The 25,991-nt window shown below is 36.7% G+C and overlaps 1 protein-coding gene across 3 annotated transcripts in view; it reads right to left on the bottom strand.

Annotated features, from left to right (window-relative positions):
- The window catches only part of LOC141436897 (uncharacterized), a 225,516-nt gene that overhangs the window by 78,465 nt on the left and 121,060 nt on the right, over positions 1-25,991 (bottom strand). For all 3 annotated transcript variants that reach the window (XM_074100003.1, XM_074100005.1, XM_074100004.1), the window contains 5 exons: positions 13,530-13,662; positions 12,948-13,097; positions 9,792-9,948; positions 5,811-5,997; positions 3,333-3,454 (listed from right to left, as the gene is read on the bottom strand). In XM_074100003.1, coding sequence (XP_073956104.1) covers positions 3,333-3,454; positions 5,811-5,997; positions 9,792-9,948; positions 12,948-13,097; positions 13,530-13,662 — 749 coding nt within the window. The remainder of the gene's footprint in view (positions 1-3,332; positions 3,455-5,810; positions 5,998-9,791; positions 9,949-12,947; positions 13,098-13,529; positions 13,663-25,991) is intronic.

Genomic DNA, 25,991 nt, shown 5'->3' on the forward strand with positions numbered 1-25,991 from the left:
GAAAGATTCGTGAATCAATCTCAAGCTTGAATTATTGCACAGTAAACATAATGTGATGTCTAATACATGTAATGCAAAGTGATAGAGCAATTTATATAGTTATTGCTTCGCTACGATATCACTTTGATACTGAATAAGGCGCCAGATTGGCTACAGATATTTCATTATAGATGCGATTTTACACTGCCAGTGTTAAGTGTAATCGTGTTGGCTGATTTGTCGCGACACGGGACTTTATGTTGGGAAAGTGTTGAGGATCTATTACAATTATGTCGAACATAAATAAAATCATACTTATTTGGTTTTTGTAAGCAACACTAATTAAGTCTCAAGACTTTTTTTCACGTTAAAGATTCTAAGTCCAGTCTAAGGACGGTTGGCGCGTATAGCCAGAATATTCCAGTGAATCCGATAATAGTTTCGGTTAAAAAATCACAAATATAAACGTAATATTATTAGTTAAGCCTAGTTGTTCATAAGAAAACCTGCATATAACTGAGAAGAGATTCAATAGTGCACGTGAAGTTCCCAATCCATACTAAATGGTAACTTTGAGTATCGATTCTCATATAATAATGTAGTGTCTGGGCGACCGAGCTTTGCTCGTTCTAAATCTAAATTTTCATTTTCTAAATCGGCAATACATTGAGCGCGTAACAAACTCTTTTTTTAGATTAATAACCCACAACATACCACATATGTTAGTTTTAATCAAAAGTAAAAGCTTCAAAGAAACTAATCATCAAAATAACTTTAATAATTATTATTTTTTGCACTCGGTGTGTTCATATTAATATCATTTTCACTTGTTCCCATTCCGTGTAATAATTGAAATTAATCAAAACGTCGAGATATATATCAGTGCCACGTATGTGTGTATGTGTACGATCAACGCTCTTTCTAATGTGTGTTGACTTGTGGCACCAACACCTACGCGTTAAGGCGAAGCTACACGTCTTAAAAAGTTGAACCTAACTGTAGTGTAACGTAATAATGTAATGTATCTCATTACTAAGCTACAACTAAAATACCAAATTACAAACTTTCACGCCCGTGGATTCATCTTTGTTTCGTCACATTTCTGTTCGACATTGGATTGATATAAATAAAAAGGTTGTCGCTACCACTAAGAAAACTTTTTTATTGTATTGTAAAAGAATGTCTGCGCATTCAGCCTCGGGGTCAGTTTAAGTCGGGAAGCGACGCGACGTTGCATTTCTCATTAAAAGAATGCGTCAAATGTGTACTTGTTGACATGCATCACGATGTTACGTATTCCCTCAATGTAATGTGTATAGCAACGCGTCTCAGTGTGAACTGACCCTTATCCTACAGGCTTGATGGTTAACAGGTTGCCCCTTAACACCACAGGTGTCTCAGTAAACTGGCATGACCGTGGTGTAGAAACTGTGAATGATTACGCGAGGCAATCATGATTACGATGACGCCCGCCTGATGTCTTCATCACAATGTATGGACTTTGATTGTTTGATTGGCATTGTCTGTTTTAGGGACGAGATCGTCTCTTGTTTTCTCTCTCAGCCGTCGCTTGTGTTTTGTTTTGTAAAAGTGGCGTTCGGATTAAGCGTGGGTATTGACGTTTCACACACTTTAAACTCTTATGGGCTGTTTCACTACTCATTGATAAATTCACGTGAGAGGTATGTGTGATTCTGTCGGTGTTTGTTTTGTCCGAATGAAGAGAGGTAGCATAACATTTATTTATCACGTAAAAATAGTTTGATCCCTTGGGAAGGATAATAATATGATAGTTATAATCCTGAAACAATGCATAATTTAAGCGCGATAAACGAATTTATAAGTCAATAAAGAGATTTTAAAAGTTATTAAGCGATGACTGATACCTAAATCATCTATTTTTCTAGTTTTTATGTACCTATGATGAACAGATATTCTATAGTATAGACAAACACTAAAATAACCCTATGTTTGTAAGTAGTAGTTTAAGTAAATTACCGAAAAAAGCACATTTTTTACTTTATATTATTTTGTACATTTAACCAACATACATGCAATCAGCCAACAAAATTTGTAAATAAATCACGATCTACAATTACGGCGTACTTACCAGTTAATTTTGTAATCAAGTGTAATAGTATTTTCTATCGATAATGGTCGATATTTAAATGTACCAATTTGTAGTGATGCGCTCATTATTGCACGATTGGGCGATCGGCTTCCGTCCGCCTTTAATTGTCGATGTGTGAATATAGGTAGATTATAGATAGGTAGATGAAAGAAATATTTCATCTGTTTTTTTACTGGCTGCTGTCATTAGTCTTATGATTTCTCTTTGTAACTTTGTTTGTTACTGAGAGAGATTTCTCTGTAGCGATAATTCCGTCTGCTAATTGTTTATGATTTTATTTTTCATATGAAAATTACACCTCCTTGCATTTGTAGTGGTATAAAGCAGAAAACGGTTATTATCTAAATAGTATATGTACCTATTCAATAGTTTGCGCAGACTTATTTTTCCACAACAGCGACGCGTTTATATCGGAAAATTAGCGAAAAGAGATAAACTAGCAATAGGTTGGTTTTAGCATTATTTTAAAAGTACAAACCTAAAAGTCTCACCTAACTTTAAGACTTACCAACACCGAGGATAATAATGTAAAAATAAATTTTAGTCACAAAGAGAACTAAACTGAAATAATTAATTACTTTTAGCTTAAGATCCTAAGAAGAAGAAAACTGATTTATTTGCCAACATAAACAAAATAAGACAGGCACACCCAATTTCAGTACAATTGCAATGTCAACGACACATAGGAAAAAAAACCGATTATCGATAATTATCTTCCGTGTCTACCTCAAACATTGTCTCATGCCATCGCCCCATTTCACTCGATAGACTCGCACGCATTAATTGCTTTAATTGGCGCCTACGCATCTTCATTGTAACATTTTACAAGCTATCAACCAGTGTCATAATCTCCGCTTTATACTGTCAATTTCCTGTAAAATAAATTATTCAAATTCCTCTCTGCTCGGATTTACCGGTTAAATTGAATTTTATGCTGAAATTTATTGGTGCGTAGTGATATTGAGTGCCCCGAGAGAACTAGTTTATCTCAAGTTCTAGCGCTATTAAATGCCGCTGAGGAAAGTTACTGCTGACCGATAGAACAACCACCGCATTTCCAATATAATATTATACTATTATCTATCTCACCTGTATAGACTTATTTATTTACCACTATTTTTTGATTTCACCTTTCCAATTGGCAAGCTCGCAGTGATGGCATTCCTTTTTTCGAATTTCAATATAGTCGTCACTTGTTTTAAAAATAGTGATGTGCACTTACCGCTGCATATTCCGCGCAAATGTCGATGGATGTGACGAACTCGCAAACATCGTCGACTGACCATGCTGACAGGCGCGCGCGTGCCTCCGCGCAGAGACAGTCGCAGCGTACCTCGCTGCGTTCTTGAGAAATAAAAAATAAAATGTATTGATTCAATTATAGGTATCATCAGCTAAATATGTTGTCTGCCACCCTAAAGTTGATAGCGTTTGCATTTCATAAAATAATAATGCCAATAGACGTCTGTCAACCTGAAAGTTCGACTTTAGAGACATATTCATTTGATAGGAACTTGTTTAAAAATTGATAGTGCCCTTATTTGGCTGACCGTACGTATGAAAAATTAAGACAATTAACGTATAGTTATAATCAAGAGCTTTGAATACTCTTTCAGTTTGTCAAAGTATAAAACAGTTAATCTTAGAAATATACATTAACCAAACAAATTGGAATAAAAGTGCAACAGCCAAAGCGATTTTGAAAACGATGTAGTACCAGCTAGGCAGTGTACCCTATCAAGAAATAAAAAAACACATCGGATAACAATTACCTATCAAAGTTATCAGTATAAATACATAAAAAATAGATACACGCGAAAGTATTAGGTAAATTAGCAACTTTTTATTGCTTTGAAATATTATTTAACGCCCTACTGTCTATAAGGCGGCTTTTAGTCTACTTACATCGTTTAACTGTTCATTAGAACTTTTATGTGCTAATAATGTAAAAAAAAAACTTTGATTTGGAAAAAGTCATAGCAGAGGTGCGTCATCAAAAGCATTTGAGAGGCGCGTACACTTTACGATCGCGGCTTTTAAAAAGTTAACAAAAACAAAGATAAAAGCCATTTACTAAATCGCTCACTAAAACTCATCACACGATCGGACCCATATTTCATAGTAATTAATTTGAACGCGAAGACATTTAGTTTTCGGTAGCAGCAATTAAATATATTGAAAGGTAATTGCTTTCAAAAAGACCGTCCGAGTATTTATACTAATTGAATGAGGTGCATTTAGTCGGAGGTTTAAATGAAAAAAATATTGGTACGGAATTTTAACGGTGAATCATAGAGGAATTTTAAGCTGTTCGGAATTTTAAACTCGGAGAATAAAGCCAAACGGAGAAGTCATGTGCTCCAATTTCTATAAAAAATATCTGTTACTTTCGACGGGGGGCGAGGCAGCAGCCTACCAAAATGTCAATTGCTAATGAATTTCGGGCCTTTTTATGCTTTTTTTAAAACTGGCAACAGACCAATTATGACTCTCCTTGAGTTGTTGGTACTCGTGATCGTAATCGCATGTTAGTTTTCCCTCCCAATGCACGTACAGCAAATTTGTCAAATAAATTAGCTTCACGCACAAATATGCCAGCGCGATGCACATATTTTAAAATGTATTGGTAGTCAAATTATTATAATAATTACTTTTGACAGAGGAATGGGTCCGCCGTTCATTATCCTGTTGGCTCTATTCCAAGATGGCGGCACGTACAGAAAACACGTAATACCTAAAGATAATCTCAAAATTTCAACTTTTCAAGCTACATAGTTCATGTAATTCGCTTCTGGTTATCTAGTTACCTACAATTAAATTTATGACTGTATCAGTAAAATCTAAAATGAGTCGGTAACGTAACTGTTTTCGAGGTCTTTGATAATCTTGCGTTCCTTTTTTAACAATGTAGCAATATTTTTGAGATACCGCTAATTAAGGATTAAGTAAGAACGTCAATAATGAGTTGATTACTTTTATGCCTTTGGTAGTAAACATTTGAGCTGAAGTAAATTGTTATAGCCCTTCTTGTTTTAATTATTTTTAAAACATTACACATAAACATAGCTATACTGAAATATTTTACGTTATTGTGTAACCCTATTGACTTGATAAACAGTGGAGTTATCTTTCTTTTCCATAAAACACCATCTCTTACCATCAGGAGACCCACTTGCTCGTTTGCCATCCAGTCGAATAAAAAAAAGACAGTGGCATCGTGACTTATGGGGGTAAATTTAACCTTCTTTTGAAGCGAAAACTTTTGAATTGAATTGTTCTACCAAACACTATTGGACGTTTTCATAATGTTGCCTCATGCTCGTAATGGGTTTTACTGACGAGTGTGTATAAAACCAACCAGGATGTAAGTCGCTTCCAACCACAGCCATTGAAGGTCTATGGGGAGGCCTGTGTCCAACAGTGGACGACGTCCTACGGCTGATATGGTGATGAATAAATAACTTAACCTAACCAACTTAAAAAGTTGAAAAACCCCTGACACTGTCATTTCAAAGTTTCATATCTCAAAAACGGCTGAACCGATTTCAAATAAAATAAAAAAACTGCTTTCAAATAAAAAAACCGCATTCAAATCGGTTCACACGTTTAAGAGCTACGGTGCCACAGACAGAAACACATAGCGGTCACACTTATAATACCCCTCGTTATGCGTTGGGGGTTAAAAATGCATAAGACTTACCATCATTAGAATTTCTGTCTCTTTCATCGCTGTCGCTCCTAGTGCTGGGGCTAGCGGACAAGCGCGCGCGCTTTGCCGCGCTCTCCCCCGCCGCCGATAGATCCAGCGGGCTGTGCTCCGGCGCGGCGCCCGTCCGCTTACGACGCGAGCGCCCCCCGCGGCCGACTCGCGAAATCGCTAGCAGCGTCTGCGGGAAAAGTATCGATAAATGGCGCGGCACTATTCTGGGATGATTAAGTGAGGTTTGTATGATGAGAATCGAATGCTGGGACAAAAAACTTTTACCCATCTATTATATTATTGGCATGCTTATTCCTGTCTATAAATTAAATAAGTCTTTAAAGGGGGGAGGGATCCAGCCAAATCTCATCAAAAATGGTAGAGGTATTGGCCAATATCACATTTTTTTACCCGCAAAAATTTTAACTTTAAGTAATAATTATGAGAAAACTGGATCAAATTAAAAGTACCTATCTGAAACATCTTTTTTCCTCCAAAATATGGATGAATCCTACACGCATTCAAAAGTAATTTCGTCAAAAAGTCCCCACGCAGTAAATAGTAATATTAAAGTGTAATAATACATTTTATTTGCAAGCTTGATTTCGGTAACTCAGCTTATAACTCAATTACAAATGAAGTTAAATAATTGAGTTGCACAAAACAGACACTCAAAAACAAAAAGCAAACAAGAGCAACATTTTGAAACTTTCTGTTACAGTAGCAATAGTTACATGTCATTAATTACCTAACAAAACACAATGACAGAAGCAAGATACATCAATTTGTACTTTTCGCCAAACATTCTGATGATTGACAGTCAAAACTGGAATGTTGCGTTACATTCGCAAGTCTCTAAAAAACTTGACGCTTCTAAAAACAGGTAGCGTCAAACGCAACTTTCTTAATTTGATAAATTAAACAAAAGCATGTCGTCGACCTCGGCTTGTTAATCCATCTTTGAAATGCGCGGTCAGAGGCATAGCGCACTCAGCGCTCGCTGCTCGGCGCTGAACAAACATGAAAGGTGAGCTCTTATCAGATGGAGAACGGTACGCATTCATCATAATAACGTAGCAAGCCGTCACGCCGGCTACCCGCGGGTCAAATTGCAATCTATCTTTTTTAATTGCTCACTAAAAAAGGCGCACGCGCTCTAATTTCGTACGAAATTCAGACGCGCGCGGCGTGAAATGAACGCGCGTGATGAAACCGAGACGCCGGGGTTATAATCTCCCGTCAATCCCGACGACATACGAGTATGAAATAAGAAGTAATAACATTGCATCTCTAAGCTGATTTTTTACCAGTGCAAATTACGAAATAATCTTCAATAATGACATAGTCGTTCATGTCGTTATAGTGACATATGCCCCAGTACTTTCTATAAAAAGCGTTATGCTGACACAACTCAGATCGTTGCCATTACTGTTGCTAAAAACCGGGGTATAATCACTATTCGCCTTTAAAAATTTTATATGTGTTAGTATCTGCAAGGGAATTATGTTTAAGTTTTTTTTTTACTTTTTGTCTGTAGAATGTGTGAATTTTTAAGGATAGGCGAATAAGAAGGAACAACACAGTATTTTACTAAATGATATTGTAACGGATAACTCACGTCTTAAATCGAGTTTAGCCCCACATGTTTCGGGCTAAATCGCAGCCCTTGTTCCTAGGAGCAACGCGATCCTTTACATTATAATTTAATATGAGTGAGTCTCACGGTAGTTTCACGTTCAAAACACAGCATTTAAGATAAAAAAAAGAAAATGAAGCAGAGTATATAATGTCTATAAATTACTTATGACATATCGAAATTTGGATGGTGGCTAAAAATCACCTTCTATAATCTGGATTACCTTAAAATATTTATGTTTAAAGTAGACACTGATGAGCAATGACTATCATAGCAAAACAAACAATCGTCCAAGCGAAACGCCGTGGGCGATCCCTAATAACACAATCCGAGCTAATTGATTCAAGTTAATTCGATTCGAGCGGAAGACAGTGACGTAACTGATTCAACGGCTAATTGCCTCGGAAAACAGCTTTATTGTACCCTAAGCAATGCGCACGCGAGTAATATAATCATTATACCACCCGCTATAAAATCTCAACCAATGAGAGCAATACCGCAACCGCGAGACAAATATAATAACGCCCATTTTGTATCATTACGCTTTTTCATTAGAAAGTCGGGAGTACTTAACTGTAACGATTTTAGCTACGAGTATCCGCGTTACTGTCGTGTGTAAAAAGTCGTCTAATTTAAAAGTCGACCGTGATTTCACATCCCATCAGTACATCACTAGCGCGTCGCGCGTGCCACCACCAATTAGTGCAGCTCCAGTTCCTGTGTGAGAGTCGCGCGCGCCGGGGCGGGGCCGCCATTGCTGGGGTTACCAGATCTAAGATGTTTTTATAAGTTTTTCTTTTACTGGCAATGATTGAATGTGCGCGCCGAGCTTTAAGCGCATTTATTGTATGAGTCCTTGCGGTTGCGGTATCATTTCTAGTAAAACTTCAGCTTTGAAACTTTTATGTAAGATATTTGAGAATTCACTCTGTAAATCATACACTTTAGAAAAAAGATTACTTGTAGTTCGTTCGATAGAAAAAAAATCCAAAGTTGTCTCTAAAAAAAACCCAGGTCGATTCACAATGGATTAAATGAGTGAATTAATGTATCTGTGTGTTACCTATTTGAATACACTTCACACAAATATGAGAATGCCATGCACCTGTCATTTTCCAACAAAAATGTCTAAGTGACATAACTTTCGTTAAATTCATTAACACCAGCTCTTGTGAATCGATTTGTATAGCGTAACTATTGCGCAGCAGATCATGAGTTTTTGAATGATAAGAAAACTATGACAACATAGGTATAAAGTCCCCAGAAATCTCCGATATTCCCGAACGCCTGGCAACACCGGCGCGTGCCCCTCGCAATTACCCTTATCTCCCCCGAGGAAGTGTAAAGGTCAGTGTTATCAGATTTAATTACCCCATTATTACCGCAAAGGAAGTTGCTCGACGCGCATTATGATTTTAAAGAGGCGTATTAACATAAACTGGCGGTGCTTCTAGATTCTAACTACGATAGAGTTTTATGAATTTTATGAGACATTTTAATCACAGCCGTGAACTATGAAACTGAGTAAAGCCATAATTAAAAGAAGGTCAGTGAGCAAATAATTAATACGAATAATGCTTTTGAAATTAAAGCTCAGCTGAGCGTGAATTATTTCATATGGCATCCGAGCATCGTGGATTACCTAATATGAGGAAAAATGCTCGAGTATTTTTGATTCTTGTAAGTCTATTATATATTTTTATTATACGGATTTCAGTGAAGATTTAAAACAAAATCTGTACTTTTATGTACAAGGTATAGTTTTGAATGTATCGATGTTAGATGATCGACATCCTGTCTCTGACCGCTAAGTGCGCACGCGATGCGTTTCCTTCAAAAATAAATATTTGAATCAAGCGTTTTTGTAATTATGATAATAATCCAAAAATGGTACCAAAATCTATTTTCGGATACAACATACAACGAAGAAAATACATACTTAAATAGCCTGTATAAAAACACTTTCTAGACAAACCTTTGTCTTATTACTGCTGCAACATTTTTTTTTCCAACGGATGCTTACTCGCGTGATAGTTAACTAACCAAACTTTAACAATGAACTAGTTAGTATGGTTTTAGCGGAGGACCTTCGCAAAGTAACATCTGAATGAATCAAGTAGGTATAGATTACTAAGAACTAGAAACTTTATTTATCTTTTGCGGCCCAAGTCAAATTTATGTTTTATGAACATGATGATGAAATTTAATGTCAGTTATGATAGAGTTCCATTTCAGATTGCATTATGTCCTATACATAGAACACTGGGCCATAGGAGGTTAAATTAATTGGCTAATAATTATTTATTTAGCAACATTGACTATCTAAATAGTGATGGGACACCCACCTTAGTAGAGCTCATATCGAGCATGACTGGGAAGGCCGGCAGTCGGGGCGGGCCGCCCTGTTGCTTCGCAAGTTTCGTGAACAGGCCGCCGAGCGGCGCGTCGGTCGCGTCCTGCGCGGGAGCACGCTCCGCGAAGCCGTTCATGCGATGGAAGTAACTGTGGTGAGAAGGTGGTTACGTTAGGTTAAAACAAACATAATTTTAGTTGCATTTTTTTGAACATCTTAGGGCCTTATAAAATACCACAAACGGGACTTAACTCGCTAAACACACGAGTAATATTTACCTCGACGTCTCGACAGTGGCCGTGGTCACGAGTAAACCACGTAATTCAGTAATTCTTAGGGCCTTTCCTACTCAATTTAGGACATTCGTTACTTTATTGATATTGAGTTTCAAGTTTTGGTGTGAGTATTACGAGGTTATTTCAAACCTAGGTAGTAAGCTTAAGTTTACTTGGAGTTTGTTTTAATGACAACTTGTGTGGAGAAACATCCCTTCGGTTATCTCTTCGCATATTCAAAACAGTCCTCGTTGAATAATGATTGATTGATTAAACTAAAAAAATGGCAAGCTATCAAGCAAATGCATGTTTTGTTTACATATGTATATTAGTATTTAACTGCATCTTGTTCAAATTGATGTAGCAAAGTGCTTCTCTAGTTTACCAAACGCTTTACATAATATTGATTCGAATTTGAATATTAAGTAATGAAAGACGATATTATGATATTTAAAACAAAATTCTTACGACAAATTTGCTGCATACCGCATACTTAACTAGGGACACGATAACTTATTGATTCGTAATAATTAATATTGACAGAGGTCGCTAACCTCCGAAACATGAGCAATTCATTAATATAACATAAGTTCACGCGGAGAGCATCGGTTCTCACGAATCATGTAAATTTGTCGACTAAACGTAAGTTATCGAATCGATTAATATGCTAATTGGATTGGGCATCACTAGCCGGTCGGTGAACCGTCGTAGTGTTGTGACATGCCGTGTGAATTGTCGGGAGTAAATCGGAAATGGGTTGATATAAATGATGTAGTGTTTCCTTTTTGAAAGTCAAGCGATTATAAACATAATAATGAGTGCTATAACTCGTTTTTATGAGCTACTTTGAAAGTTAACATAGTCGACCTATTGACATTCATCTGTTATATGCTTTTACAAATAGCTACTCAACAAATTGGTCAAAATTAATACAGATAACAGAAATGAAGAGCAATTTTATAATTATGTAAGAGTATGGCCTTTGCTTTAAATTTAAGAAATGTGTTCGGTGTTTTTGTAATAATTACAAAAATGTTCGGTATAATTAAGAATACAAAGAATTTAATGCAGTGATTACGAAAGACGGCACGGGCCAAAGTGACTAACAATTTTATCATTAAATAAAAGTGGCTTTTAAGAACGGATTAAGGTAAATTTATTGGTAGGTAGAAAAATATTAATTAGTGTCTCTAATTAGTTAAATGAAGCTTTTATAGTGCGGCATTTTAAGTGTTAGTGCCATCAGCCATTTTACGGTTTAATGCAGTTAGAACTTCAGAATGGTCATCGAATACTGCATTCATTGGATGTGAATGAGTCACAATCAGTAAAATTTTATTGTAAAGATATTATGAAATGACTTTCGATCTAATATTGATCGACGGTTTACGAAATTATTGAAGCGTGTTAATAAAGATTAATAATATTAGGTTATTTATCTACCCCTACTTTTTCACCATAATCTAAAACAATATTCGGTGCCACCTACGAGTAAACACAAAATACATTTGAAAGAAATTATTGTAAAGGTTATCCTAAACTATCCTAAAAATAACTTAACTATTATATACAATGGGCATTGATCACTTTTTTACAATGTGGTCTAATTCCAAAACCATTTCGAGGAATAGGTTTATAAAATCATTTTATAACATTTTTGTAAAAAAATACTAATAAGATGTGTATAGTGTATATATGCAAAATAATGTTTGACAGAATACACTACACTTTTTTTAAATAATTGTGACGGGCAAAGAAAAACGTAGTTTTTACCGTCATGGCAACTATGGTTAACTATAATTCCGGTAACTTCTAAATAGGGTAAAAAATTAAAATACAACTAATACCAAAATCCTCCAAATATGTGTCTTAAATTCGCCTATTTCATGAAAAAAATATTTAAAAATAAACATGTTTTTTTTAGACCAATGCCAATTCCCCCAAGTCTTGTCCCTGCGGTAGAGTGCCCATAAGGCTGGTTGCATTTCCGCGCTGTATCGTGATCCGTGGTGGCCTAGTGGTTTGACCTATCGCCTCTCAAGCAGAGGGTCGTGGGTACGAACCCCGGCTCGCACCTCTGAGTTTTTCGAAATTTATGTGCGGAATTACATTTGAAATTTACCACGAGCTTTGCGGTGAAGGAAAACATCGTGAGGAAACCTGCACAAACCTGCGAAGCGATTCAATGGTGTGTGCGAAGTTCCCAATCCGCACTGGGCCCGCGTGGGAACTATGGCCCAAGCCCTCTAGTTCTGAGAGGAGGCCTGTGCCCAGCAGTGGGACGTGGGTCGTGGGGCTGGGATGATGATCGTGATCCCAATACGTTGGGCGAGAAATGCACAAGCCCTATGGCAATTGGTAATTTAGAATAATTAATAACTTTATTTTATTAGGTATTTATAATTGTATGTAAATTACGTAAATTTCAAACAATAACTGTATTGTTTGTGAAATAAATCCAATGAATGAATGAACACCACTAACGAATAAAAGGTTAGTAGACTTCACAGGGGACGGAAGAGCTGGCTTCTTCGGATAAATAATTAGCTTAGCTATTTATAGAGGAAAGGCTGTCAGCATTTTCGCGACATTGCCTAAGGGGGCTACCTAGTTTAAGTAATTTGTATTAGTTTTAGGTTTTTATTTTTTGTAGGTATTTTCAGTCTAGAATATGATGAATACTCGGAATTATGTGTATGTAAGTTTTAATTTAATTATACATTATTTAAGTCAAATGTACGGTAAAATCAAATGTACGAATTTATACGATAGTAAGTACAACTTAGGTCGTTTAATTCTGGTCCTCCTCTAAAAACTTTGACACTCTTCGGCCCCCCATTAAGAAAGTTTGCCCATCACTGATTTAGACTCACTCGTTGGGCGGGTGCGTGTTGTACCGAGCGGCGAGCGAGCGCATGATGTCTGAGTAGTTGCGCGGCGGCTGCGCGGGCGCCGTGAGCGGGCTGCCGCGCTCTGGCGGCGTGCCCGGGTATGACGACGTAGATGGCGTCACGCTGCGGGACCTGCGCCACAAACTCAAATTAGGGCCAGGCACCCGAATCCCACTAAATCCTACTTAATATTATAAAAGCGAAGGTTTGTGAGTGAGTGAGTGAGTATGTTTGTTACTCCTTCACGCTGAAACGGCTAGACGGATTTGGATGAAATTTGGTATGTGGATAGCTGGACATCTGGAATAAAACGTAGGTTACTTTTTATTCCGGTATTCCCACGGGATAGGGATAAAAATCTCAAAATAAGAACCGTTGCGCTTAGACTCATGAAATTTGACATGATTGTTTTAATGTAACGTCAATGAAAACCGCGATTTAATTTTCAGGAATTCCCACGGGAATTTTTAGAAATCCCGTGATTTCAATTCAGCTGCTGGATCTAATGATTTACGTGTCGCGTGCGATGCTAGTTTATTATATTTTTTTATATTGAATTGTCACCTGGATGCGTTGGAGTCGTGCGGGCTGAGCCGCTCGCTCTTGACGTGCGCGGGCGGCGCCGGCGCGGGCGCGTGCGCGGGCGACGCGGCCGCATCGCGCGCACAGCGCCGCGCCCCGCCGCCCCCTCCTTCACCTGTGCCAATAGAAAACAATCGGTCAGACCAGCCTGTTAAACATAGCTAAAACAAAACCGGGTTCTGCCTTTTCGTAGAATTATTGTTTACCAAATATTTCATTTCTCAACTCTAAATTTTCTCCGAAACCAAAAAAAAATCTCAGTGTATTTTCTTACTAGCATTATAAAATAAGAAAGTTTGCAAGTCTGTTTAAGAGGGGAAAATGAGCATGCGGGTCAGCTGATGGGAAGAAATCACCGCTGGATTTGTTTGTTTGTTACTTCATTACGTCTAACCCGCAGAACCGATTTCGGTATGGAGATAGTTTGCGCCCCGGGAAAGAACATAGGATAGCTTTTATTCCGGAAAATTGCATAATCCCGCGAGATAGTGAAAATTGAATTGTACGCGGACGGAGTCACGGGTAACGGCTAGTGATTTTATAGAACACAGTAAGTTAGCTTAAAGAACTATTACACCCACTTTCAGAGAAAATCCTGAGTTGGCAATATGAAACATTTGGGCAACGTGAGCTGGGAAAAGGCAGATCCTAAGACATCTTCTTCAGGTGCCACTCTGTTACTGAAGTTGGCAGTCAGTTGGCAGAAGCTGGCAGTGTGTGTGTATGTGTGTGTTTTACGGAGCCTAAGACATCGATTACACGTTAATTCTGGCGCCAGTCCAGTCCATCATTCTGGTCAGAACGACAAGAGAATTATCGTTTAACCCTCTTGGAATAACGGATTGCAGTCCAGATGGATGAAAATTAAATATTTTATGTAACAATCGTCAATGACTGATGTCTGAATTAGAGTATAACCGATGTCTACGTTAATAGTCTAAAATAGCATATTTTAGGCTCATGTGCCCAAAGGCAGTTTTACCATTCGTCAGTTTGTCAGGGAGCTGTATCATGTAAAAGGTATTAATAACAAAACAAATATATAAACAGTGACTACCTAATTGGTACTTATAAAAACACCATTAGCTGCAAACCGTAGAAACCGACGTAATGGTAACGTACCTTTGTACCTATATCAGTATTGTCCCATCCCAAACCAATTAAAACTACTTAAAAAAAAATTAAGCATAGCTTAATATACCATTGCATATACCACAGCTGAATCCAACAAAAGGCTAGTTTAAGTACCCTGGTTCTTAACAATTATAGAAAGTTTGTATGTTTCTTTAGCATCAAATAATGCCGCGAAAGATCACGGTACGACCGATAAAATCGCGGCACGTTTGTCGCCGGTGATTCTTTGCAATCGCGAACACCATCTAGCGGGATTAATGTACAACGCGACACTGCCGAGCGATAAAGTGAAATGGTGATTTAAGAATTGACCCCGGACTGAAACGTGAAATTAAAAGTGTTTAAATATCGTGTGTTTTCGCACACAAAGTGAACAAACTAGCTTAGCTTGAAATAATAGAAAGAAAGAAAGAAGGATTTATTTGGTTCCATCAGTACCACCACCGTAATAAGACTAAATCACTATAACTAACAATAGAAACTAAATTACGTGGTGACACGACAGGACACCAAAAAGGCCTCCACTCAGCATGAGTTGCCACACGTAATAGGTATGTCTAAAATTAGTTGGAAAGTGATAGTTCAATTGTTTTTGGAGTTGTCCTTAGTAGATTAAATCAAAATCAAATGTTAACTTTACAAAGAGGCCACAGAGATATGTTAAAATTTGTCCATTGCTACATAACCCTAGATTATTATAAAATACTTATTAAATAAAAGAAACAAAAGTGCACAAAATAAAAAATTACAGCACAGCAAAACCAGAACACACTTAACTTCAGTAGGTATTACGAAGGGGCATACTTATATAAAATCCCCGAATCAACTTCTTGTATGCGGGAAAGGATGTCAAAACTGCATACTAGACTTGTTTCTCAAATAAAACATTTTATGAACCAAATAAAAATGTAACTAATATTTGGCGCGAATTAGAGTTAAGCCATTAAGCACAAGATGTTAAGTTAAATCAACCAATACCTATAAACTAACACAAAAGGGCGTTTCACACGGTTGTTGCACATCGGCGAATGAAGAAAGCCATGTGTAAGAGCCCTTATGTTTCTTAAACATTTGTATTGCATCAAAGAATCAGCCGGCGAGTGTGATTATAGTAAAAGTCCGTGTACATTGGTGACAAATGGGACAACCACAAGAATTTGTGACATTTTGGCACGCGCTTTTAACACCGCAGTCGGTAAAACGTTAATAATTCAAGAAGACGCGTCGAAATTAATCGTGATAAAATATTTGTTTAAACGGTGACTTTATCGAATGAACCAAGTTATTTGTTTTTTTTTTCTCGCAGTTTCTTACAAAGCGAATTTATTTTTGTGATTTAAATAGTTGAAGTGCTACATTTTTTGGTAGCAAATATAAAATTGACGTCACAAAATTTTTGATAAGAATTCTAAATTACGTATGTGTTCAGATAACTCAGATTTGATTTGGCGTTAGGTACGCTACTTTATATCCCTATGATCCAACGAAAGTGGTTCACGAATGTGTAATCCACAAATCTTAGCCGCTAAGTCTTTATGAGTATGAAATTTTGCTTGGCTATGTTTACTGAAACATTACTAAAACTAGGTTGTAGTTTTTGGCAATTCCTTAAATACTCGATTTTGAATTCAATTTCAGAATCTAAAGGCAATAAACGCCATGGGCAAAAGCTCAAAAGTACTTAGTCTAAAAAATACCTAAAGTAGTCTTGTCCTCCATTATCATTTAGCAGTGCAAGGTTTTTAATCAGCCACTTTAGATAAAACAATTTAACCATGACATTAGACGATACAAACTAGATTTGACATAAAACTTTCAATTAATAAATACCAGTGAGACCAGTACACTTCCTCTACAGTCTTTGACAATATACTTATTTTTACTGCGACATTTACCTTGCCACCTTCAAATTGTTTATTAAAGTAATTAATAAGTATTTTCCTAGTTTTTGCCAGCAACATATCTGCGGTGTCGCTTATTAAATTAAACGGCGGGTTAGTGATGTGCTTGATTGGCCGAAAAACATCAAAAAAATTAGAACATATTTCGGCGAAGATGATGTTTAGTTACGAGTACGTTACTTGTTGTGACTGTAAATTTATCTATTTTTATTTATTTTTTCTGTAAAAACGTTAAGTGAAAAAAGCTCACGTTGTATGTCATGTAGCAAATATGTGTAATGCTTCTTACTGTTATTTTATTTTTATTTTTTTCATTTTAATTTATTTCATCATTGCACTTTGTACATGTCTCCTTAGGTCTAAGTCCAACCCTGTTTAAGGGCATAGCAATATTAGCAATATGTATTTCTATTGAAATATATTGCACTTATCCAAACTTAACTAAAGCATGAATAGATTATAACAAATTAATAAAATTCATGCATATCAGGTACACCTAAATAGAAATAATAATAACAGTCACATGATAAAACAAAATGTCTGTAAAAAGTATAAAGTTAAAACAGATTGAACAGTAATTTTATTATTTGAATTTCATGAAAAAGTTTATCTATGAATTTGATTAATCCGAACAAAAAATATAATTAATGAAATTAAATTGCCATTAAGGTACATCTTAATGGTAAATTTAATGAGAAATTTAATTTAATTTAATGAGAAATTTCTCAAAGCATTAAAATTGATGTAGTCTCGCATAATTTTAATTGAGAATATTGCATTACGTATTTTTTGTTGAAGACTTGTTACCGCGTTATATCAAATATATCAAGCTTGGGGGATATCTACATAATATTCCCCGTGCAAAATAATCTCATGTTATATGTATCAAAAGGGAGCTATGTTATTCAATTTTTCAATTCAAGATTTGTGAAATTTTACACATGCGTTTTGGTTAGAAAATTAAAAAAATAAGCTTAATTAATAAGCTTTATGTATAAGAAACAACAAAATCTGCGCTAGGGCGAAAGTGTATACATACTCGGGTATATTTAATTAATAAATTTAGGTGTTACTTTGTGGAGGTCTTTGAATAAAGCCACAACATTAGAACCTTGTTATTCCGCTACTTGTAAAAGCGGAGTAGCAAGGTAAAAGGTTGTAGCTCGGCTATAATATAGAATATATTATATTCCTCGGCGATAATTTTAGCCGAGTTACCGCCATCCCTCGTGATATACGTGAGAACAAGCTCGCTTGTCAAGCTGAGCACATAATTAATTGTACCTTTTACAGCGGCTACTTTGATGTCGCTTATACGGTTTTATATGACTGTTCTGACAGTCAAAAGTTTTGTAGATTCTACAATGTAGAACAAACATACGAGTATCTTTTATTTTAAGTTTTTATTAGCTAGGATTATTTTCACTGTGTGTCGGTGAAAGTGAAAAGATTTTACATTTTGTTAATTTGTTTGTTGCTTCTTATGAATTCATCTGCGTAGAATTCAGCAATAGCTGATTATATTGTGTTCAGTATCCAGGTATTTATTTAACAAAATTTATTAAATTTGGATCAATGGTTACAATGGTTCAAATCGTAACAGATGGTTATATAGATAATTTTGCATTGATAATGTTAGTTTGATGTGAAAGTCTTTTTCAGGTTGTGGACAGTAATTTAAAAATATAATATTGATATAAAAAAAGTTGACAATCCATTAATAGAAATTAAACAGACATTAAATTTCTTTGTGATATATGTGTGACACAACATCAAATCACATTAACATAACAAGATTAATGACATAATACACAAACTTACAAAGGCGTTTAGAAGCTACTGGTCATATAGAGCCTTTTCATACCTCTGTTATAAGACCTCCCATTAAAACCGACTTGCTTTTGACAACAATGTATTGAATGACCAAGTATAGTATGACGTCGTAGGTATGTATATGTTATGGGGTATTATACCCAATTGACGTTTTTGGAGCTATAATGATACCTTTGTGTGGCATCGCCTACGTGATAATGCGTTCATCTTTTATAAATTCTATGGGACAAATATTTGATATGGCCATTTGGTATATTTAGTGTATCAGATAATCAGATTTGACTAATAGTAATGTCTGATATGATATATGGAGTTTTAAATACGAAAAAATAAATTCGTTTACGTAGGTGTGTTATGCAAATTATCATAACCTATAGTAGTGCAAAGGATCATGATTTTTTCCTATTACTTATTTCTCAAAGTAAGACTACATGGCTTTATTTTCTTTCTATGAAATAAACACATACTGGCCATACTTAATTAGTGTCGTCTGACAACACTAAAAACTAAGAAAACTGTTATTTTAATTGAAAAAAAAATTCGGTCTAAGAATTTATTATAGTTCCATTTTAGATTGCAATTTTATTGCGCATAAAATCAACGGTTGGCATAAACCTGCTTGTAAAAATGATTTCGTTTTAAATTTCTCATATATTTAAGTATACTCTCAAAAGTTCCCATGCGAAAAGTCACCCATAAAAGCAAGTTACACTTCCACCAAGTTATTATTTCCGGTGGCGAAAATCAAAGCTAACAGAACCGCGTATAATTTTTCATCACTCAAAGACAAGTGGCGCCTTTCTCAGCAGCAAACATAACTTGGCAGACTTCTAAATTTGAAATCAAATATTTGTTGACGGAAGCGATCAGAGGTCCGATGATGAACGATGATCGCCGAAAGCGTTTGGGTCATCGGGGTTTTTAATGAGAGGAAATGCGAACCGTTAACTCTTGCCGTATGCGCTACGAGTGATTTGGTAGCAGGTTGACTGTATACGACAAAGAGTTTGGGCGAAACTAGTGCTTGCATGCAACCAAACGACACCAAAACCGAAATTTCGGTTTTGGTTTCAATTTCGGCCAAAATGGAAACCTAAAATATTATCGAGGGTTTTTCCTATTCGAGTTCATATTTTTTAACCCAGCGTTACGAGTAACTTTAGCTTTTAAAAATATAAATTCACCCCAGCCTATTTATATACGTCCCTTTGCTGATCTTAGGGCTTCTCTGAGAATGAAAGGGCTTGGGCTGTTGTACCAAAGCCGGTGTAGTGTGGATTGGGCACTTCACAGATACCAATGAATTGTTTCACGGGGTTGTGCAGGTTTCCTAACTAAGTTTTGCTTTACTGTAAGCTCGTTATAAGTTTCAAATATAATTTAGCACATCAGTTTCGAAAAACTCAGAGGTGCCTGAGAGCCCGGATTTGAACACACGAACCTCTACTTGAGAGGTCATAAGTCAAAGCACTAGGTTACCATGGCTTAAATATAAAGTAGGTAATTTGAAGTACTTAATAGAAGCGATTATTGGATGAATTGATAGTTTGACAGCTATAAAAAAGTAACTATTATATTTGATGTGGAATAACAATTTACAAAACTAACAGATGCGCAGGTGGTGGAGCCACTTCATGACCCCTATTGTTCCCAAACACTGCACAATTCGAAATTTGAATCTAGTTTCAATTTCCGTTCGAGTTTCGGCAGATTTTCTGCCGATACCGAAATTACAATTTAGCGTCAAAACCTCTCGGTATCCCAGGGGAATTTAAAAATATTCTGGATCAAAGAATGTATGCGAGCGAAGCCGCTGATAAAGAATGTATTGTACCTTTTATCTAAAAACAATATTATTGTGTCCCGTTACAAGTACAATCTATTTCGAAGTAAGCAAAGGACAATTAACCTTTTCAACTTCATATTTACCTCTACAACGTTTGGTTTTACATCCACATTGTCTAAGACTTTGAAACCTTAATGTGTTGTGTGGTTTAAGGCACAAGCAGCTTGCTTAGTACGTGAATCACGTAAAATGTTAATTACCTACGTTGAAAGTAGACGATCACTGTGTATGAGACGCATATATAAGATGGTATAAGGCACTTATGACATGAGCACCTTTTAATTTATTTTCGCGTTATTTTTTTTCCTGATCCTTATTGTAGAAGACGAAATAGCTAAAACATGTACAGCATATGTCTATTTTCATTTCGTTATTATTCACACAATTGCAAGATATGGACATAGTAAACTATTTCAAATGACTCATGACCAATGGGTTCATAGTTTGTCATATTATCTGGTAGAAAGGAAAAAAATGATAAAAATACATGAGATGCAGATGAAACTACCAAAATTCCCTTAGAAGAATATACATATATTATTTATAGCCTGAAAAATCCGTGCTATCTGTCATAACATAATATAGTCATTTATATATGCTGCTCACACTTAACCAGGTCGCCACTCAGATTGCTGTGTTCTGTTATTCTCTTTCTTCTAATTTTCTTGCTACTCGATAGCACAGGGTAACTGTAATAATACGTTTAATGTGGAAATAAATATAATTGCATAGTACTCGGCTCAGGTAGAAATTCCGCGTCCGCGTCTACCTTGACCCCGCAGGTCACAAGCATCGTCAAGCAGTACCGTTGGCAGCGGCACCTGACCAGAATAGCCGAAGTGATAGGTACCGTTCACAAATACGTCAACTGTGCGTGATACTGATTTAATGAACAGGCGAAAGCTGTCAAACTGTTTGAGTGGAAAGTTCGTGGTGAATAAAGTTAGTGTTTGTGTTCTTGTCAGTGTACGATCGAAACCTGGGGCAAATCTTCAGCCTTGGTCTGAGTTTCAGCCGAAGCTGCAAACATATGTAGACAATGTTTAAAAATATAGCTGATTTTCACTCATAATCCTAACCACAATCTACTAGTGACCGCGGCCGCCACAATGTGGCCGAAACATCGAGATAGTTTAGTTATTTGAAAGGTGTGCTAGGTCACGGATGTGTCAGTGATTATTACACGATAAAATGTTTATTGAAAGACAGATTCGATTTTTTTGCGGTTTATGTAGAAACTTGTATAATAACCCTCCTTCGGGCAGTCAGGTAAAAAGAAGTGTATGCCCGATTTATTATATTTTAATTTGGCTTCATTTCTAAAGACAGTCTGTTATCCTGGTACTTGTTCAGCGTGAAGCGTTCCTTAACAACGTTTCTTTTACGTGCAGCTTATGTTGCACAGAAAAACTAATACTTTTGAGTTGATGTTTTTAAAAATATCACTCTTCGTAAAATTTATATATCCAGTTTTTTAAGGAATAAGTCTTTTTATTAAAAACAAACATAATAAAAGATAATTAAACTATAGGTAGAAAATTTGGCCTGAATCGCCGTCAATGGGCAAGGTGCCCAGAAGGCTGGCCGTATTTCCTCGTTATACAGCGATACTTATACTTATAGGAGTAAGTAGCTTCCAATAAACATTAATTGCAGAAGAAACTGTGGCCGTATTGTCTAAAATGCGGACACTCGCGATCGCATTTTCTAGCTCTTTCCCTCGTCAGCCTAAGCCGTTCGACAAAAAAGAAAGAAGAACACGATTATAATTCAAATAAGTTAAACAATATGGCCTCTGATTCCTTCTGAAAATTTCTTAGTTCAAAAAAGGTCGGAGTCAAAGCAAACAGTTAACTTGACAAGAGGTTTGTTTGAAACCGATTCATAAACAAATCGATTACCCGACCCGACCTCTCTCAGACGATTAGTAAACAGAAGAGCGACGGTGAACTCTGGTAGTTGTTGTACAGTCGATCATAATTTTAACTCTCTTTTCGTTAACTTTAAGCTTGGGCTCAAGTACAAAGTAAAATGAATTTTTTTATTAGGTACGTACGTATATTTTAAGCCTAAGTATGTCTATATCTAACAGTAGGCGGTAGGGTTGATATGATAATGATGATGTAACTTTTCATGACATTTTAATTTGTTGTTGTGGCTTAGTGTTAATAACTAGTTTTTTATAATTAATGAACTGTATTTGCTTGTATTTATAAGCAGCATTTTAATTTAGATATATCTACTCCATATTATTATTTGGTCAAAGACGAAAAAATATGAAAACTATTTAATAATTTCTGAAGCAATCGTTTGTCAAAAGAAGACGAGGGTTTTTACCGTTATATTGTCAACATTCCTAAAATCAGACAAAGCATTTTCGCTCATCGGTCACTACTCAGTCAGCTAAGGATTAAAATTCCCTGCTTGCATCTGCCTTCCTTTAACGTTACAATCTGACTAACTTGCAATCTGGAATGGATGGGCATTTACAAAGACGTCATATGTTTAGCCACATCTAGGATTCTTTTAAGGTGTGATTAAGATTCCTATATATAGCCAGAGTTTTTTTTTGTTTACGTGTTTGTTGACTGTACTTGCATTGCTATCCAAACTAGATATCTGTCCCAACTTTCAAGACGATCTGATAGTGTTCGACTGAATGTTTTATTTGCAATCGAAACTAAATTTCGGTTTTTGTTTCCGTTTTGGCCGAAACCGAAATCGAGGGTGACCCTAGCGTGTAATTTTAAGCTTGCGTTTATTTTTAGCTTTTTAAATAAGTGTTTGTGTCACTAAAAGTTTTTATTAAAAAAATAGTTTTCTGGCTCTAAAAAAATACTTATCTATTTTATATGATGAATTTAGAATAACAATACATCGAGTGGCTCCGTCACTCCAGAACACCGATTGCTTCCGAACGCCGCACGAAAGCCTTCGAACCTAGTCTTGGTTTTCACTAATTGGAAACTCCAATTTAATGCCGATACTCGCCGAAACCGAAACCGAAACCGAATGTTCGATCGGATACTACCCAATCTCTAAAAGTGAGCGAAATTTAACTTGCAAATGAACGTAACTTTATAAAAGAGACACCTAAGTAAATCTAATTTTGCTCCACTCAAGCATTTCTTTCCCGAAAACATATTTCTGTGAGTAATCTCAGACAACTGCCAGTCATCTTGTACTAGTACACGAACACGCGACAATATTTGTCTGCGCGTGGGCATGACCCCCCATGGTTCCGGGGACATATTGTCGAATATCAGCTTCTAATACGACTCTTGGGCACAAGATTTACATAGAACTAGCTAGTGTTGCTTACTTAAAAAAAAACCGGGCAAGTGCGAGTCGGACTCGCGAACCGAGGGTTCCGTACACATTTATGGGTATGTAAACGGGAATCGTGTGTTGAAGATATTTCCCGCTTATTCCGAGTGATTTAATACATCCAGTGTAAGCAAAGCAATGCTCCTAAACAAAACGTACGCAGTGTGGGGTCAGATTATAATGATCATTGATATTTACAGATACGCATAAAAAATCAAGATTTTCAGACTTTTCTAGTTGGTTGTGTTATAAAAGCTACCTTCACACCAAATTTCAAGTTTCTAGGACAACTGGAACCTTATAGGTTTTCAGTGCACGTCAATTTGTATGGAATCACTTTGTTTAATTAATGATTTTTGATTGCGTTGACTTAAAAGTTTGATTTTTTCAAGGCAAAGTCGAATTTTACCAACTTCTAATGATTGGATTTCCTTTCAGTTCCAGCCGCTTTGCCCTTAGACTGAACCTGATTTAACATTATTTAACATGATTTACGCGCAAGAATATAATACCAGCGCAAAAATATTCTTATTCTCTTTTGGCAGTTGATGTTATCGGCGTAAAGTTATGAATATTGTCACCACATATTACGTTGCACCAAGGCACTTTCTACTCTACATTATTCTAGACGCATTATCCAAGGTTGATACTCATGAGTTACCTCAGTCGAGGGGCTATAAATCTTGCATTCGCAACTGATGCAAATTGTGGCTGTAAGCGTTTCCTCATGACAAAATTATTTAATTCACAGATCTAGAGGGACATTGTTATGTAATTCTTGCTGGGTAGTGGGAGGAATATTCATACTCATATAATGCTAGAATCATACTAGGTCTTACGCAGCACTGAGTGGAGTAAAATGAACTTTAGTATTTTTATGTAGGTATAAACTGGTATTTACAAGGAAAACTTTAGTTAGTTAATCCAGAGACAGGTACCTATTAATTGCAACACAGAGAGGCAATGTAGGCAGTATAATGGAAACTCTGAACCAGGCATTTATGTATACACCAAGAATAGAAAAAAAAAACATATTATTTCATACATAATATAAGCCCTCCCGACCGAGGATCAAATCATGGCCTCAAGCTTCGTAGTCAGGTCCTGTAACCACTGAAACTATCCAACAAACTCTGAAACCAACTCGATCATCAATATAAATCAGGATTCCCTCTAAAAAAACACGTGCGACTCACGCGCAGCTCGCAGGTGGTTGCAGCGCAAACAACAACTGTTTGCGCAGCGCTGGATCAACAACAGGTGCGCTGGTGGTGTATGGCCATATGGCCAGGGCTGGCGAGCGTATGTACCAAAAGTGCTTGAGGAAGGCCATTTTTAAAGGGAATCGCGGGTTGTTTTTGGATATTAATATATTTTTAAATTTTTAACAATTACATTCGGAAATGAATAGGGTTGAAAAGTTTTTTTGCTGACTGAACGCATACTTCCCAGTGTGTTGTAGTACCCCCGTGAGCCTAGTGCGGATCGGCAACTTCACACACACTATTGAATTGCTTCACAGATTCCACACTCACACATTCAGATGTAAATGCAAAAATACACTGCAATTTTTCTTTTTTTAAATTTCGAGTGGCGCTAATTATACAACTCAAGTGCTTGAATGTGTCACTTTTTTCTCTTTTGAAGATTAAAGAGAATCATCAGAATTCCGTGTGAGGTAACCCTAAGCAAAACCCGCAGACGAGACCTAAAGGCCGGTTGTGCGAGATGACTTTTGACAGCGATGAAATGTTCGCGCCCGTTATCGTTGCCTTTGCCTATAAGTGTGTAGCCAGCCGAGCGACATTTTTGAGTTGTAAATCGCGTTTTTTAGCTCACATAATTTTGGTTTCCGACTCGGCTGGGCAGTGCTCGAGAAGCGTCGCAGTGTCTTCTTGTCTAAATTACTGCAGTATTTGTAGTCAAAAGTCTTTGGCCAGTGTGTGTTGCCAGTGATGACATACGGATCTGAGACGAGGGCGCTAATGATGGGCCTCATGCGGAAGCTCAAAATGACTCAGAGGGCTATGGAGAGGGCTAAACTCGGGCTTTCTCTGCGGGATAGAATCAGAAATTATGATATCCGCAGTAGAACTAAGGTTACCGACATAGCTCGAAGAATTGCGAAACTGAAGTGGCAGTGGGCGGGGCACATTTCTCGCAGGACTTATGGCCGATGGCAGAAGGTTCTCGAATGGCGTCCGCGGACCGGGAGACGAGCTGTCGGTAGGTCCCCAGCAAGATGGAGTGACGACCTGGTTAAGATCGCGGGAACGCGGTGAATGCAGAAAGCACAAGACCGGCCTGAGTAGAGAGCCTTGGGGAGGCCTATGTTCAGCACGTCTTTCGGTTGACATGATGATGAAGAATTTTGGTTTTATACAATGTATAAGTCATTTTGAG

The sequence above is a fragment of the Choristoneura fumiferana genome, chromosome 17 (assembly GCF_025370935.1).
Source record: "Choristoneura fumiferana chromosome 17, NRCan_CFum_1, whole genome shotgun sequence".
NCBI lineage: Eukaryota > Metazoa > Arthropoda > Insecta > Lepidoptera > Tortricidae > Choristoneura > Choristoneura fumiferana.